The 17868-nt window shown below is 39.6% G+C and overlaps 1 protein-coding gene across 4 annotated transcripts in view; it reads right to left on the minus strand.

The window, feature by feature from the left end:
• The window catches only part of hspa12a (heat shock protein 12A), a 76321-nt gene that overhangs the window by 32233 nt on the left and 26220 nt on the right, over positions 1-17868 (minus strand). For 3 of the 4 annotated variants that reach the window (XM_051423498.1, XM_051423477.1, XM_051423468.1), the window contains exons 2-3: positions 8466-8542; positions 6903-7030 (exon numbers count right to left, since the gene is read on the minus strand). In XM_051423498.1, coding sequence (XP_051279458.1) covers positions 6903-7030; positions 8466-8542 — 205 coding nt within the window. The remainder of the gene's footprint in view (positions 1-6902; positions 7031-8465; positions 8543-17868) is intronic. The other variant, XM_051423487.1, reaches the window with a different exon arrangement.

The following is a 17868-nucleotide window of genomic DNA, read 5'->3' on the forward strand; positions in this document are numbered from 1 at the left end:
CCTAAACACCAAAACTAGGTTATGCTAGCTAAGTTATGTGAGAAATTAGTAGTTTGTTAAACAGCTAAGAAATAAATAGCTGGCTGGCCACAAGGCACCCCAGCCCCTGATGTAAGTGGTTCTTGGTCCTATAGCAGCCGGTCTACAACCAGTTTTCCTGGCCAAGAACTGGTATTCTGGCTGTTGAAACATGAAGAACTGGTTTCAGATTTGGCACCAGCTCTGAACCAGCCCTCAAACTGCCTGGGTGGAAAAAAGGGCAGCATACGTTAGTAAAGCCTAGTCTCACATCACCCTGACCAGAAGTCTGCTCCATCTCACTAAAGCATGCACTGAATGGCTCTGGCCTGGCAATAACGAATGCATTTTACTGTGAGAAGGCCAACTGAAGGTTAAAATCTTTTTAAATAATTTATTCCAACTAATATTTGAGAACTGCATCTCTGTGAGGAAGTAGTGAAGTGATGGTAAAAGGATCTTCCATCTCTAAAAAGCTGTCCTCGGACTGTGTCTCTATATTTGAGGGGATGATGGCGGGGGGTCCCTCACAACAAGTGAGGACAGATGATGAATGCTAATGTTCAGTCTATAGGGCAAAGAATGTCGCATACTGGCGCACCAGACACCCCCACCCTTCTGACAGCTTTTCAACAATTCCTTGCTAGAAACTAAAAACCTCTTCCCTGACACAACACAGGCAGCCTCTGTCCAGCCTTTGTTTGGGTAAGGATTTCACCGAAGGAGGGTTTCACCCAAACTAGATATTTAGGGCGATCTGGAGCCGTTTCCACTGCAAATCTAGTAGCACTGAGTGAAAATATCTGATTATCTGATGGTTAGAGTTAATGGGGAAGGGAGAATTGCTAAGGCAAACCCATGGATCTATGTCTTTTTTTAAAATCATAAAATGTTTAAGGTTCCAGGTTCCTGAAGGGGGTCTGGAAGTCTGGAATGAAGTGCAAAGCAATGTCTGACTTTGAAATAGTCCGGGTGGTCACAGTCTAAAGCAGTGATACTCAACTTAAGGCCAAAGACGCCGACCATTTTCATATGAACATAAACTGATTCACACTGGTAATTTGGTTTGTTTATACCAATTAGAAAATCCTGATTAATGTCCCTTGGGCGCAAGTTTAACATAACAACTATCATACTGCTATCAGTGATGTGTGCAGTTTGCAGAAACAGTGTCACTTGATTGGTTGAATGGTTTGCAATGAAAAAAGGCAATTCAATGAAAAATGGGTAGAAAAATGTAGCTTTATTTTGCCACCTCATACCCTAAAGCAGTGGTTCCCAAAAGACCCCTTTTTTATTATTCAGTTAACAACCCCTGACTGAAATATTAAATGGAGATTTAATATTATATTCAATGTATAACAATAACAGTAGAGAACAACTATTAAACTGTACAATGAACCCAAACAGTGAACACAATAACTGCAAGAAGTTTGTCTAAAACAAGCGATTTGGATGAATTATTTCCTGTGAATATTGCATCAGAGATGAGATTGCCTAACATTTTTAGGAATGTTTTATACAACTCTTTGTTTGTATTATGTATTTTTTTTGTCATTTAAACCTAATAGGCTTCTTTTTTGACACATCCACTGTTTTCTTCTCCCAGATGCTCGGCCATGGTTCTATTAGCTCTTTGGTGGTTTTAACTGCATAGTTTTCTAATGCAGGACAAGACTGTTTATCAGAGAGTCAAGGCTCTGTGAATACAAAGTTTAGATCTTAAATAATAATCAAAACTTTAAAAATAACTATTTCATTAAGTTTTCTTCAAAGAAATTCGGAAATGAAGCTTTGGCGACTCCCAAGTTGCCCTAAAAAAAAGGTTTAATTTGCCAAACAACTAATAATCTGTAAGCAAGGTTGCTAATTTCAGGCACCATCAAAAGTCAAAACATGCTAGCTTCAGTGCAGTGTTCCTGCCTGGTAGCACCACAAGAGGACCTTAACCTTTATTGACCCAGACAAATCATTAAGAACAAATTCCTATTTATGATAATGGTCTGGCAAAAGGCAATCGTAATGTCTATTCATTCTATTTGATAAGTATCAATAAGATTTGTCTATTGACTGGCGCCCGGGCCTCCTGTCATTTTGCAAAAGTGCCCCCTGGGAAAAGCTAGTTGAGTATACTTGGTCTAAAGCGTTGTTTGCAATAGCAGTTCATTTTCACATAAAAGGTTCATCCCACTTTGCACACTTTGAATCTGCTGTAGGCAGGATGGAGGATGGACATACAAGGCATGGAGTGTAACATAGCCTAAGTCATTGGATAAAAAAATCTAATTCAAACATTTTGTGTTTTGTTGCAGCTCTACCTCCTGAGGGCAGCTGTGGCTCAGGAGGTAAAGCGGGTTGTCCACTAATCAGAAGGTTGGCAAATTAATGAATTTTGTTTGTGATGGCCATGGTTGGAAGTGTAGAAAGGCGCTATAAAGGGCGACATGTGGCTCAGAGGCAGAGCGGATCGTTCCTTAATCGGAAGGTTGTGGGTTTGATCCCCGGCTCCTGGTGCCACATGTCGAAGTATCCTTAAGCAAGATAGTGAACCCCAAATTGCTCCTGATGCCGTGCATCGGTGTGTAAATGTGTATGAATGTTAGTTTCTGTTCGATGGACTTTGCCATCGCTGAGTGAATGTGTGTGAAAGGGTGAATGTCTCACGTAGTGTAAAAGCGCTTTGAGTGGTCGGAAGACTAGAAAGGCGCTATACAAGTACAGGTCCATTTACCATTTACCATGGTTTAGCAGGTAAACACATTAGCTGCAGGTTGGCCCCCATTTATCCGGATCCAGTACCAGCATTGCTTACACTGCTTGAATAGATTAGAAAGATTTAAGGACACGTATGGATTGCAACACTGTGAATACCAACGGTGCAGCTCTACAGAGCAATACCAGGAATGTGAAGAATCACTCAGAAACTAAACACCTGCCAGCCTGTGGTGAGATGGAAGCTGTCAACCCCTATGGCGCCTGGCAATAAGAGCAGCAGAGCTGACCTGAGGAACATGGGACTCATGGGCTTCTTTCACTGCTAACAACTGTCAGCACTAGACAGAGGGATGGAGGCCTTGATGAAACCTTGTTACTTTTGATTTAACATACCATAAAACTTCCAATAAAAGCAGGGTCCATTATAGACGCAGGTCTCATTTAAAAGCCTGGTGTGGCTACACATTTTGACAAATAAACGCAGGTCTCCAATAGAGGCCTGGTCTGGATTTTATAGAAATTATCTCAATGTATGAAACCTCTTTAAACCCACTCGCTTGAGCGAGTTTTAAGTCATTTCAATCTGCTACACAAATATAAATGTTTAAACTTCTGTCAATATGTACGTGCTGCACATTATTAGATCAGTTATAGATTCTCCACAATTCAATCTTTCACTATATTTTACGAAAACGATCAACAACAAAGTATAACGTTAATTCATTCTGACTTACCGGTAACATGGTAAACAAGAGAGAAGGAAAAAAACCTCTGAAGCGATCATAATCATCATGTTAGTTGTCAAATTTGCTGAACAAAATCTCAAGAGAGGCAGCTGTTAGAGTTTAGTTTAGTTTTGTGCTAAAGGAATCAAACGCCTGTCCCAAATAGACGCCTGTCCCAGATAAAGGCAGGGGGAGTTCAGTGATTTAAGCAAATAAACACCCGGGCTATTATTAGAAGTTTTATGGTACTCAAAGCCTGTGACTAAGCATAATAAAAATATCTCACTTCAGGCACACTGTACCCACCTCTTATATTAAACAATGTTAAATTAGAATCTAAAATTTTTCATATGGGTCTGTCAAATGGGATATCTGTGTTCAAATATGTGACGTTTTTGGAAACTCCTGTATTACAGTAAATACAAGCTTAGCCTTTTATTACAACCTGCTGTGCATTGTAGTCTAGACACATAGTAAGCACAGGTCAAAAAATAAACAATATTAAAGTGGTATCATTACTGCAATAATGGTTAGGAATGACATGATCAGGACTGGCTATCATTCTGAATTCTTTTGTTCTTTTGGTAATATGATACCTGGTTCAAAAAACATCCCCCAAACAGTCCTTTAGATTTCAGTCTAACCTTGCAACTTTCTGACACAAACAGGTGATCTGTAGCATAATACAGTGCATGATTCAATTAATTATTTTTAAAAGATTTAATAATTAACTATGATGAACAGTACAGTGGCTCAGTGGTAAGCACTGTTGGCTCATAGGATGAAGTTTCTGGGTTCGATTCCCGGCTGGCCTTGCTGTGTAGAGTCTGCCTGTTTTCTCCATGTTTCCGTGGGCTTCCTCCGGGTGCTCCGCATTTCCCCCCCACCATACAGTAAGTGAGGTCCAATCAGTGCCCTTGACCAAGGTACTGGCCCAGATCTGGAGCTGGTTTCAGGTGCCACACGGTGGCTACCTGCAGCTCCTAGTACTTAGGATTACTTTTATAACTTAGATAATCAATTAATCATCACAGTATTTGACTTGTGGGCGGCTGTGGCTCAGAGGCAGAGCAGGTCGTTCCTTAAACAAAAGGTTGTAGGTTTGATCCCCGGCTCCTGGTGCCACATGTCGAAGTATCCTTAAGCAAGATACTGAACCCCAAATTGCTCCCGATGCCGTGCACCGGTGTGTGAATGAGTATGAATGTTAGTTTCTGTTCGATGGACGATCACTGTGTGAATGTGTGTGAAAAGGTGAATGTGGCACGTAGTGTAAAAGCGCTTTGAGTGGTCAGAAGACTAGAAAGGCGCTATACAAGTACAGGTCCATTTACCATTTACTTAAGAATCACAATGTATAATTAATATTGTGTTCACAGTATCAGTGTGATCTGCATTATGGCTGACAATTGGCATAATAACTAGTAAAATTTAGTATCTGAAAAGGAAAAGCTACCTTAGGATGTTTATGTAGGTCACTGTAACATCACCTTGATCACCTTGCTTTGAAAAGACATTCTGTGGCATCCAACTTTAATATGTTTTTCTCATTTATTGGGTCACCTAATTCTGACACTGTTTTCATCTGCTGATTTCTAACAGTTGGACTCACAGCTCAGTGGTATGACTTTCTTCTATTGTTTGTACATTTTTTGTACATGAAATGGAGTGGGACAGGTTGCCTTTTATAACAGTTTAGCTGCATCAATTATGCTATTTATGTACAGGTGGTATCTATCACCATCAAAGAAAACATTTATCATAGGTTAGTGCTGTTAAGAGGGTTTGCTGAATCTAATTTTAAACACTTACATGAGCAAGAAAGAAGTAAGCCTCTTAAAGCCTTAAAGCATGAGACCCAATAACTCAGCCAATGAGATTATTTCAGGAGCAGCTCTGCATCTGAACAATACTTCAGTCTGCCTCGTATTCATTATAACAGAGGATTGGACATCATACCTACAGAGCAAATCATCCCAAGTGAAAGTCACAACAAAAAATGATCAAAAGTGATTACCACCTATTGCTAATAAATGTAATCCTAAACCAGTATAAACAAATATAAGACACTGTTTGTTCAGGCCCAGTGGATTCTTGCAAATGTCATTAGGAGCACTAGGAGGAGCCAGAGGAACCTGATTGTTTTACAGATTATCTGTCTCATGTTCTACTGTCAGGATATAGTGAAAGTTTTAGCAAATATGACAAAAAGTTATTCTTATACAAGTTACCTACTGCAGCTTAAAAGGTCCAGCAAGACAATTTAGGAGGCTCTATTATGAGAAATGGAATATAATATTCATAGCTATGTTTTCATTAATGTATAATTACCTTAGAATGAGCAGTTTTTATCTAAAGAGGGAGCGGGTCCTCTTCTACAGAGTCTGCCATGTTGAACCATTATGTTCCTACAGTAGCCCAGAATGGACAAACCAAACACTGGCTCTAGATAGGGCCTTTCATGTTTTTCACAGCCACCATAGTTTCTCCTACACACTTGGAGCCTTAAATCACTTGAAGGTGCCATTTGCTGCTTCTGAAAGCTTAGCGTCAAGTCTTAAGTGTTTTTTAATAAAGTTAACATTAATGATTAAGGGTGCTCTGATCAGCATTTCTGGAGCTGATCACCAATCGCTGGGTCTATTTAAAGCCATCTGTTTATCATGTAGCCTTATTTATTTAATTATTCAAGAACAACTTAATTGATTAGCTCTTCTCATCTGCTTTTATAGAGATCGCCAGTCAAACTAATCAGAGCAAATAGCCAATAACGACTGATGGGCAATCTTTAGGATTATTTAATAAATAAACCACAATTTAACAAAAAAACATCTTATGATATTATTTATTGACAGTTCAAAACTCAAACTCTCAGGTCTGCCGTGTGGGTGTGGTTTGATCTGACTTAAAGATTATATATATATATATATATATATATATATATATATAATATATGCAAAATTCACTTCATAAAATAAAACTCTTTGTAAGTCTTTCCACTGTCTCCAACGATCACAAAGTGTTTATTTTACGGTTTGCTCAAAATAAAACCTTAATTCATCAAGTTAGCTGTGAAAATATGTGTGAAGGCCTGCAATGCAATGTAAGCTAACGTTAATCTCTGGGTACAAATGTGCCCATTGCAGTACATCCACTAACAGTGCTCGTCTTTGCCACTGACAGGCTCATGTTCATGCTCATCATCACAGTCAGAAGCTCACTGAGATTTTAATTTGACAAATCCATTCAAAAAATCTGTTGGGTTGCAGATATTTTTGTTTGGTATTTTTAAGAGTGACTCTAGGCTCATTTTATTCTGCCTATGTGAGTCATGCACTGTGTTCAAAGCAGGTGGGCCACTATCTGCAAAATAATTGTTGATGTAGCTCCACGCCACCCCCACACTTCTCGTCAGTGAGTGTCTGCATTGCAGTGCTGGCCTACCTCATAGTGTGAATGCACTCTGGCTCCTTAGTGAAGGCGTAAGCATAACCGCTGGAAGTGGTGCCAAAGTCAATGGCAACCACCACCACAAACGACTGCCCAGATGGGACCTGGTCTGTGTCGTTCTGCTGTGCAGAGAGAATACACAGTTGGACAAGGTTAGGGCATGTGGTGACATATGATGAGACTGACTCATTATCTTCAACAAGAGACAGAACACACACAAGCAATTTAAGCTGTTACAAACCCATTCACCTTCACAACAGCAACAGTTCAAAAGCAATCACAGGAGAACAACAATTGATCAAGATCAATCACATCAATAATTTGAAAATAACAAACTATCATCACTACTTAACAGACATGAACACACACACACAGCAGCACTGAATAGCTACCACTCACTTCTGCATGCCAGGCACATGGTATTGAAAAGACCATCATTATCTATCATTATTTCCTGGACTGCTATTTTATCAAAGTCCCCTCTAGTCGAAACTCAGTGTTTGTTACAGTGTGATGTTTGATCTTCACTGTGCAAAATGATGAATGTGCAGAGTTTGACACTAGAAGGATGGTTTCACATTCATCTCCTGAAAGTGGAACGTTTCTCTGTGCTCATTAATATCTGATTTTAAGGCTTGGGGACAATCAGCATGATTTACCTCACAAATTGTTTGGAAGTCAAATACTGGTTTAATATGCAACTTCTACAAGTGTGATGTTGAAATGTGAAGTCACCAGAAATGACAACAATTTTTAATGAGGTAGAAGGAGGTGATTAGTTAGATTACTTGCTTGTTCCAAGCAGACTAGTTGTACATGGGATCTTTAAAATGATCATTTTAAATTCTAAATGATTTTGTTAAATAGAGAGCTGGATAGAGTGGATGGGGGAGGATTCACTGGTTCCTCCTGTATTTTGTGTCCTATCACTGCTGTTGCTGCACTAACACTGTTATGCAATATGGCCAGTGAAAAGGGTGAAGAGAAGACTGTTTGTTTACACCAGTATAAAATATAATATGATTCTCTAAGACAGATATTGTAGGAGTGGACCAGTATCTGAACAAAAAATATGTTGTCAAAAAAATTGAGGAAAACTACGAGCATGGTTGGAAACATGGAAATCTACCAGGGGCTCAGCTCCCCTGAAAGAGAAGAGTTCCCCAGAAAGTTTAATTTAAAATAATAATTCTTGGAGTCAATGTTTTTTTAAATAAATATTTTCCTATATATATTTAGGTGCCTGAAATAAATATTTTATATCTAAAAAACACAGTGCTGTAAAACAAATATTGTATGAATACTTGATAGTATATTTTTGTATGCAGGCAGGCACATTCATGTATGCTTGTGCATATGTACAGCACCCTCCCATCCCTGAAAAATGAGTGTGCCTAAAAGCCACGGTGTCATACGAAACACTGTGAGAAACAGTGACAGGAGAACAAACATGCTAGCAGATTATACATGTAATGTAGTTTGTGATATGCAAAGACAGCATAACAGGTACAGAGTAACAATAGGTACATGAAATGAAAACATGTGTGTAAGCGTCACCTGAGTGTGTGAAGGAGAAAGTGGGGTGATTCCAGGGTCACCCATGCTCTTTGCTGGAGAAGGATTAGCCATCGCATCTGTAGAGGAAGAGAGATATTCACGTTACAGTCACACACTCCACTTTAATCTTCTATGTTCAATCATTTTTTTATTCTTTTAAATGCTTACTCATAATATGCTACATACCGGCCCAAATATAAGACAATATATATTTTATGGAAGATGTTTGAAGAAGCGTTGGTCGAATTACATTTGATGATAATTAGGAGTTCTACTGAGCAAACTCCATCCACTGATGAACACCGTGAGATGAGACTGAAAGCCCCATCCTAAGGTTAGTTCCTACTTGCTGTTGTTGTCTAGGAACAGGAAGAGGAAGGAAGAGTGTGACAGGTCTGTGTGAGTATGTGTGTGTGTAGGCAACTTTGACGAACAGCTGTGACTATAAAATATCAGTAAACAGCGGAAATGCACAGTTTAATTTCCTATAGCACAATGGGCATCTTTAAATCTAGTTTATGACCCACCATCGATCCAAAACCCCAAAACAACATTTACTATCCTATATGACAAAAGATCCTCTTATTTGAGAGTCTGACAGCAGATAAATATTGATATTTGTTTGAAAAATGACTGAATCAATTATGAGAATAGTTTCTGTTAATAAACTAATCAATGAATTGACTAATAATTTTAGCTGTAGCCCAGTGACTGGAGTAGTTCTAGCTCTGAGGTTCAATATCCACAAGCCCCTTTGATCTGGGGTCTCCTGGAAAACAGTAGATCATCACCTGAACTTTCAGTCCTACCAGAACAACTATTTCATTCAAATGTCATTACTTCCATCTTACCAGAGAACATGTAGATTAAGCAATGACTGAAATCAGCTCTAGACTTCGAGCACAAAGCTACAAACACACTTAAGCAAATTAAACAGGCAGAATGAGTTGCTTTTGAGGGTGATAAGTCAGTTGGGATTGGAATTGATAAGCAGAATCGATAATGGTATTGGTATCAGTACAATCTTATCGGTACGATTCTTTATCAATTCTCTTATTGATTCCTGCTCGACCTACACACACACCTTTCAGCAACAAATGGTAAATGGACCGTATCTCCGACCACTACACTACATGTCACTCATGCACACACATTCATACGCCGTTCATTCAGCATCAGGAGCAATTTGGGGTGCAGACTCTTGCTCAAGGACAAATCGCTCCTGAGCCACAGCCACCATATGACACAACTGTCTGAACACAGTGTAGAAGCAGAGTAGAAAAAGGGTCTTACGTGTGACTCAGGTGTGCAAAGCTACAAAGTAACCCTTTCATTTGGGTTTTCTTAGTCAAAGAAAACATCTGCTAGGCTTAGCTTCAGCAGCGGTGTGAGAAAATATCGACAAATATCGGATCACAATATTTTGTTTTGTGATACTGTATCCATTCTGAAAAATACTGTATCGACTAGATAGCAGTGTTGTAAACTGTGGGCTATGATGTTGGATGTGACATATGCCTATGGTGGTGTGTTCTTTATATGACGAAAAATCCAGTATTTTGCCTTGCTTGCAGTATTGCATTATATCACAATATATTGGACGATAACTGCTGCATTGCCAAACGTAGTGTATTACCAGATTCTTGTCACTGAACACAGCCCTACGCTTGAGTTTATTGTCTTTGTTTTGAAATGCACAATGGTCAGAAAAACAAGCGGGCATTGATAAAAGGAATAAGCTCGGAAGCATATGATTCCGATGGATCAGACAATTAGGAACCATTCTCAAGGAACCTGCTCTCAATTACCATCCCCAGTCAGGTGGCTAAAAATGTTTTTTGTTGGATCCTTGTAGCTTGCAGGAGGGTTTTTAGTTACGATCAAACAGTCATGGTAACTGAGGAACTACTGTGAGATGCTGCCAGAACTGAACACCAAATTAATCCGTGCCCCGTTGCTAACCCTGAACTCCGGAAAGTCTCAGGCTGTAAATGGCAGAGAAGTGAAAAGATGGCTCCTTTCCTGCAGAGCTACAGACTGACAACATCTACTCCATTCAGACAGCAGAAAACGTCTGTTGCACCTGTCTTTAAAACACAATGACATTTCAATTGAATTGGAAATGGTCTCCCCATTTGCTACCATCATTTTCATTAGTCTGGCTTAATAGCCTTCACAGAGAGTGTTCTTTGAACACACACAATAATAATACTCCCTCGACGTATTGTAAGTGTCTGGCAGAATTGTCTCACGACGGGACATCATGTTATCCATCCTATTTTTCCGCCTCGCTCATCCTTTTCTCTTGTCCACCCCTACAGAGTGGATGAGTGGTCTGAAGACCCATAATACACTTTGCCAGGCAATTACGGTGCAGAATTACAGACCACCTGTGGCTAGGCTCCATCTAGCCACCATCCAGCCCGTCTCTCTGCGGCCCCGGCAGCCCACTCCCAAAATCACCTTTACAACCTTGAGTTTTTATTTCCAACAATGGCCATAAAAATCAAATCACGATTACAAAAATAAAGTGATTGCTCTTGTAGTAAATAATATCTCCAGTGCTGTATTACTGAGGTTTGGCTCAGCAGTTCTTTGTTATTGTGCCAGTTCAGTTTGTTTACCTCCATGTAATAAGAAATTTCATTACAGAGTTTCTAAACAGGCAGCTGGCTACGGAGTGCCACCTGTTTATCTACAACTTTCAATACTTAACACGAGATTAACTACTTCCAATCAATATTGTGTATTAGGCTATATGCCACTTACTGTGTGTTATATACAGGACAGTCACCTGTATGTTTAGCCTGGGAGTTGCTGAGAAATCCACAAAAATATAGTAGAATGAATTTGGTCCCTTCCTCACTCAGCTGTATGGAGGTTAAACCGGTTTCCAGAGTGAGGATTAGGTTATTATTGTAGTATCGGCATTTTATGGACTGATGAAGAAAATGATAACAGATTAATGGAAAATTAAAATAATTGTTAGTTGCAGCTCAAGCATTAACCCAATGTGTCTAACTAGGGCTGTCCCCAAAAACTTGATAACTTCAATCATCAGTTGACATCAGACACACAAATTACAGTAACTCTTTAGCAAGCTGACCCCAATTGTGCACTGTGACAACGTGAAAGCTAAAGCTTTGACCAACAGCAGTGAAAATAAAAGTTTAGACAGACAGTTTCAGGATTATTTTCTAATTCATATTTAATTATTTTTTTTCCAACCGTAGCTGAAAGCTAGGTGAGGTGAGCTCACGTTACAGCTCAGCCGAGGAGGATGCCATCAATGTTTACATCCTGTGCTGTCACGAGCACGAAACTCTCGTCTATGTTTAGATGCATGCTTCCTTCTGTGGGGTGATACATAGAAAGAAAAAAGTTCTTATGATGTGCAACTTATTGTTTTAGTGCAAAATGAAGGTAAAAAGAGACTGGAATGGTGCCATGCTTGTGAGACACTGATACAGGCATACTTATTGAAATCTCACTGTGATGACAGACATAAATAAAACATCTGAGACTGTGCTTTCATCATGATCCACACTTATAAACCTTACTTTATTACTATACACTTCTTAAAATCTTACTATATATCTCCACTGAAACTTTTGTCAGCGTTCCAAGATGCATACCATGTAACCACAATGTCCCTGGTTCAATTCCAGCCTTTGTTGAATAACTCAAAATAACAAAAAGCTGTCTAATGCTTAATGGGTATACAAATTAGTGTGTCATTTTTTGCTTGTCAAGAAGAAACAATCACTCAACTACAGTTAGCGCCCTGTGACTGTATGCCTCTGTCAACCAGTCAGGTTGTAGTTTACATCCATGTCTGTCAAGACTCATATATACACCAATCAGCCATAACATTGTGAGCACGGACAGGTGAAGTGAATAACACTGATTATCTGATTATCATGGCACCTGTCAGTGGGTGGGATATATTAGACAGCAAGTGAACATTCTGTCCTTAAAGTTGATGTCTTAGAAGCAGGAAAAATGGGCAGTGTCAAACCTGCAGCTCTTGTGGGGTGTTCCATGTCTGCAGTGGTCAGTACCTATCAAAAGTGCTCCAAGGAAGGAAAAGTGGTTAACCAGAGACAGGGTCATGGGCACCAAAGGCTCACCAGGGTGCCCAGGTGCCCATAACATAATGGCTCATTGTATATATGTGGAGGAAATTTAGAAAAGATATTAAATGTATTTTTTGGCTTAATGCAAGTTATCACAATATTGACTGATTTTTATGATTCCAGTGAATATAAATTATACATACAGAACACCAACACGGAGGCCTAAACAGATGTTAATGACATATAAGAACAGTAACTGTTTTTTCTGTTACAATCCTGGCACTGAACAAATTACTTTTAACAGCATTAACAGTTAGATGGCTTCAGAATACCCACACAGTGGAGAAAGATGAGTCAAATAAACAGGAAAGTTTGTATTCCTTTGAAAAGCCTGCTGAACTCGTGTTTACATTGCAGCACAGACTGTGCAGCTGAAAAGGATTTGAAGACACTATTCTCTCCTCTCAGCAGGAGCAGTGACTTCCTGCTGGCCTCGCATTACATCTATTCCCCTAATGACTGCTCTCAAGAGGCCTGAGCCACAACAGCATGTTAGTAAAATTATCAGGTACTTCTGCTCTGACTCAAAAATTAACTAGTCAAAGTACCACTGGAAACGGCTTCCTTGGACTTTAAAAGGCTTACATCAATAAATAAGAGAAGCCTTCATTTTTCTGATGACACTGATCTGCTGGACTAGGGTCACTTTCACAGAGGGTCTGCCTGATGAAAAGAGCAGCTAATCAAATACATGCTTTTAACCTGCACACAGGGGAGAGAGAACGTCACCAGCAACTCTTCAGCCACCACGAGCCAGACAGCCATCAGAGCACCACAATAGGAAGCATTCCACACAAACTACATCCATCCTAATTTCCAAGGATGATAGGTTCACAACTATTCATATCTCAACATGTATTCTGACAATATAGTTATTGCATAGTCCCATTGAATTATCAGTATGCGTTTCAATCTACTACATTTGTGCATATAATATACAGTATAATTGGGGTTTTGGCCACGAGCACTTGAGTACTGGATTTGGATTTCTAGTATTCTTTCAACATATAGAGAAGTTGCATTTGCAGCTGCAGTTAGCATTCAACGTTTTCAATCACACAAAACTTGATCTAACATTACAGCTTATGGCGACCAGGCATAAGAGTTATGTAAGATTTACAACAAAATAGACTAAACAAATGTGCAGTGCACACTATGGAACATTAACCTTGTGTTTAGATGCACCTACTTCAATTATTCACATTAAGCACAAGGACAAAACCGCAGAGACAGTCTTTGATCATCTTATTTGTTAGCAGTGTTAGCACGCACTGTTGTGAAGATTAGTGAGCTCATATCGAAAGTGGTGACCGGAGATATGCCCCCACCATGGCAGGGGATCTCTACAGTCTCTGGTGCGTATAAAGGTGATGATAACCCTAACACCACCAACATTTTTGCTTGGGTGTTCATTTCATACCCTATTCTTACATTAGATTTTCTTTTGCAAGTACTCTGAATATCAGATCGTGATGCTGATTTCTTCCTCTAATATCTAAAACTGACACACAGACCAAGTAGCACTAAATATGTCCTTATCTTATTGTTTATACCAGTTCTTATCTGGAAATAGCACTGCTAGTAAAGCTATGTTAATATGCTTTTACAATAAAGGTTTCAGTATTTCAATCTTTCATGTGCTTGAGGTTCCTGCTTTCTCTTACCTATAGATACTTATTTGTTTTGGGGTTTTTTGTATATTTCTTTTTAAATACTCAATATTATTGTTGTTTTGCCTTAAATACAGCTTGCCTATAATTGTGAGAAATATTAAATTATTATTATGTTGCATTCATATGGATCCAGGCCACCTTCTGGACAGCACAGGAAAAAAATACAAACACGCAAAATGAAAGACGAAATGATCATTGATCCATGCAGTCGGTCAAAGTATAAGTGTGCATCCTGGTCCTAATTCAGTTATAAAATCCTAGCACACTACATAGCGCTTCTCCTGCCATGCTGCCGACAGAGCTGTCAGCCAAATAGGATGGCAGTCGACAAGGTTTGGTTCAGAAGTGCTTCAGCTGTGCTAATAATACAGACAAAACACAAAAAGGTTTACAGCCTGCTATGCTGTTATACTGCAATTCTCAGTGCAATGATAGAGAAAAATACAAAGTTCAGTAATTCGATTGACACAATCTGATTCAACTCAGGTTCTTTTTGACTGATGAATGATGGAGAGGGCAACTCATCGTTCTATATTCAATCAATCCACAGTATTCTTAACTTTCACATCACCAACCCTGAAATAATACAATGTCATAAACATGGGAATCTACCTCATCTGTACGAACCATCCCATATGATGGGAACAAAGCATGAAAGCAGCAAGACTTAAAAATTACACTTTTTCTCTAGTTTAGTGGATGGTTTGGTTTAAGGAAAAATGACCACAATAATACAGGACACCAAAGTTATTCCCTGCTGTCAAGCTGAAATGGAAACACAGCTGATCACAACTTTGCGGGCTATACCAGGAACATACTGTTTTTGTCAGCTGTTACACTGATAGAGAGGGGACAACATGCAACACATGTCCCCATCTGGAAGTGCGCTGCAGACGCTGCAGTTACCTACACCCTCAAAGTCTCTTTGTTTGTTATTTTTCAGTCATTCTTTCCTATAACTGTGAATGCCAACTTTTCCACCTTGCCAACCATATGTTGCAAACATTTGTGGTGTTTCCACTGCATAAATTGAAGTGCACATAAAAATACTAACATCCAACATCATATGTTTGTTAGGATGTTTTTTTGTCTTTTGCTGGCAATCCCTGAATGTTGCTGAAGGTTAAGTAAAAGAGAGAAACTCACAAAATAACTGTACTTTTCTTTAAAACACTCATCCTCACCTGCTCATCAGATGACAGTAGTCTTTGATTCTTTGATTGAACAAACTTGGCAGACAGGCTGGGCTTCCAGCCAATCACGCTAGCAATTCAACCTCCGCACACAGCGTCATCATGCAAAAACAAACTCTGTTCAGAAAGACATTCTGTAAGTTGACCTCAGTTTTGCCCCGAAGTCTGACAGCAACAAAGTGCAGCTATGCTATAATTTAATCAGCAAATACGAACTTGTTTAAATATTTAATATGTTAATAAACTTTTAGGCACAAAGAATCTTGGGAGGTGTTGATAGAATATAGCAGTCTGTTTCAGAAGACAGTGGTGTCCAAGATTGTGATGAAACACAGAGACAGACACAAAGCAAGGCACCAACTGTTACCTACAATGACAGGAGAGGAGCCTCATTAAATTCACTGAGGCAAACTGAGAGGCACAAACACAAAAAATAGACTATCAAAGGGCCACATTCATAAGGGCGACGGCAAAATGAGTTTGGGGAGAGAATGTGCTGTTTCTTCTTGCCCATCTGAGGTCCCATTCATTCATGCCATGCAGAGAGACACACACACACACCACACTCCTCTCTCCCTGGTTGACATCCACTTGGCCGTTAGCCCAGACACACAGTGCGGAGAAACAGCCTGACAACAGCTGCAGCCACTACACACACATACAAATCCACACACACACTGTCACATCTAAGCATGCAGAGATCTGGACAAACACACATATAATACACTATGATGTGGGTTTTCGAGGATGATTGCCAACATAGTTTTTGGAATGAAACTGCTAATAGCTCGCAGATACTCAATACCTTTATCTTATTTCTAAACCACACATACTTTAGAGAGAGAGAGAGAGAGAGAGAGAGAGAGAGAGAGAGAGAGAAACTTGGATAATTAAGAGACTGGGATACTTAAAATTAAGGGGTGTGCATCTCTTCCATCTAAGACGATCTGATACATATCTAAATACATGGGGACGATATTGTTTAAGGATGGTGCATTTTAATATGGAACAGTTCGGTGCGATTCCATCCAATCTGATACAGTTAACATTTGTTTAATGTACAGTACTGTGCAAAAGTTTGTGCGGCTGTGGCTCAGAGGTAGAGCCGGTCGTCCACTAATCGGTAGGTTGGCAGTTCAATCCCCAGCTCATCTTGCTGCATATTGAAGTGTCCTTGAGCAAGGCACTGAACCCCGAATTGAGTTTATATATGCATAATATGAGTGTGTGTGAATGCTTAGTTTCTGTTCTGGTGAGCAGCCACTGCCATCAGTGTATGAACTGAGTGAGTGTGGCGTAAGGCTACAATTAATCGAAATTTGATCATGATTACGATTTTGGGGCCAAACGATCTCAAAACTAATAAAATCGGGGGGAAACGATTGTCTTTTCATTTTCTGTTGTGCAACGTTGTATAGAAAAAAGCTGTGTGCACAGCCACAGTCTGCATATTTCGCACATGCGTATTTCCGTCCAGCCCCCAAAGCATGTAATGCACATGAGTCAGTCACGTTGTTTTCATTGGAACAGGTAACGCGTAACAGTAACAGGTAATCAGTGTTTCCTCTAGGATATTATTTAGCAGTCAACCCCCCCCCCGTTGGCAAACGTTTTATGTCTGAAACAGAAGTGACACTTCGCTGACACATAAACAAATATATTTACCGTTTCCAGATGTTTGATATCAGGACGTTGAGCTGAGAACTGACAAGTTGAATGTTGTCCAATTAAAACGGACCCACCGCGGTGATGTTTTTGGTGGAGCTGTTAGTTTAATAGTCGACTTGGAAGAAAGCAAACGTTTTGACAATAAGCTACATCAACACAACAGTATGTGGAGTTAAACTGGACAGCCCCAATAACCTCTGAATAGTTCTACTTGTTAAATTGCAATGTGAGCGGAAGCCAACGGGGGTTAGGTCGGCAGGGTCATTTAAAAGGCAACCATGACTACATTGTGCGTCTGCCCCATTTCTGATACCGTGGTGGCAGAAATTTAACAGCGGCGGGCCGCCGCTCCAAAATCAACATAGAGGAAACACTGCAGTAATTTCAAATGTTGTGGCAGTGCACTAAAATTTGAGAACACAAATTGTTTTTCTATGGCTTATCTTTTGTGTGTTATTTTATTTAACTTTTTGTAGAGATTGCAGGAGTGCACTATGACTGTCAATGTAAAAAGGAGACTTACAAATGTTTATGGGGAAAGGAAAGTGTAACTGAGGACTTCCTTGCCTACGACTGGGTGAGGAACAGCCAAACTCTGCTACCAAGTTGAGGTTGTGGAAGACAGTTTAATGTCACAGGTCACACACCATGGCAAGACTGAGCACAGCAACAAGACACAAGGTAGTTACACTATATCAGCAAGGTCTCTCTCAGACAAAATTTTCAAAGCAGA

Source organism: Dicentrarchus labrax, unplaced genomic scaffold (assembly GCF_905237075.1).
Source record: "Dicentrarchus labrax unplaced genomic scaffold, dlabrax2021, whole genome shotgun sequence".
Taxonomy (NCBI): Eukaryota; Metazoa; Chordata; class Actinopteri; family Moronidae; genus Dicentrarchus; species Dicentrarchus labrax.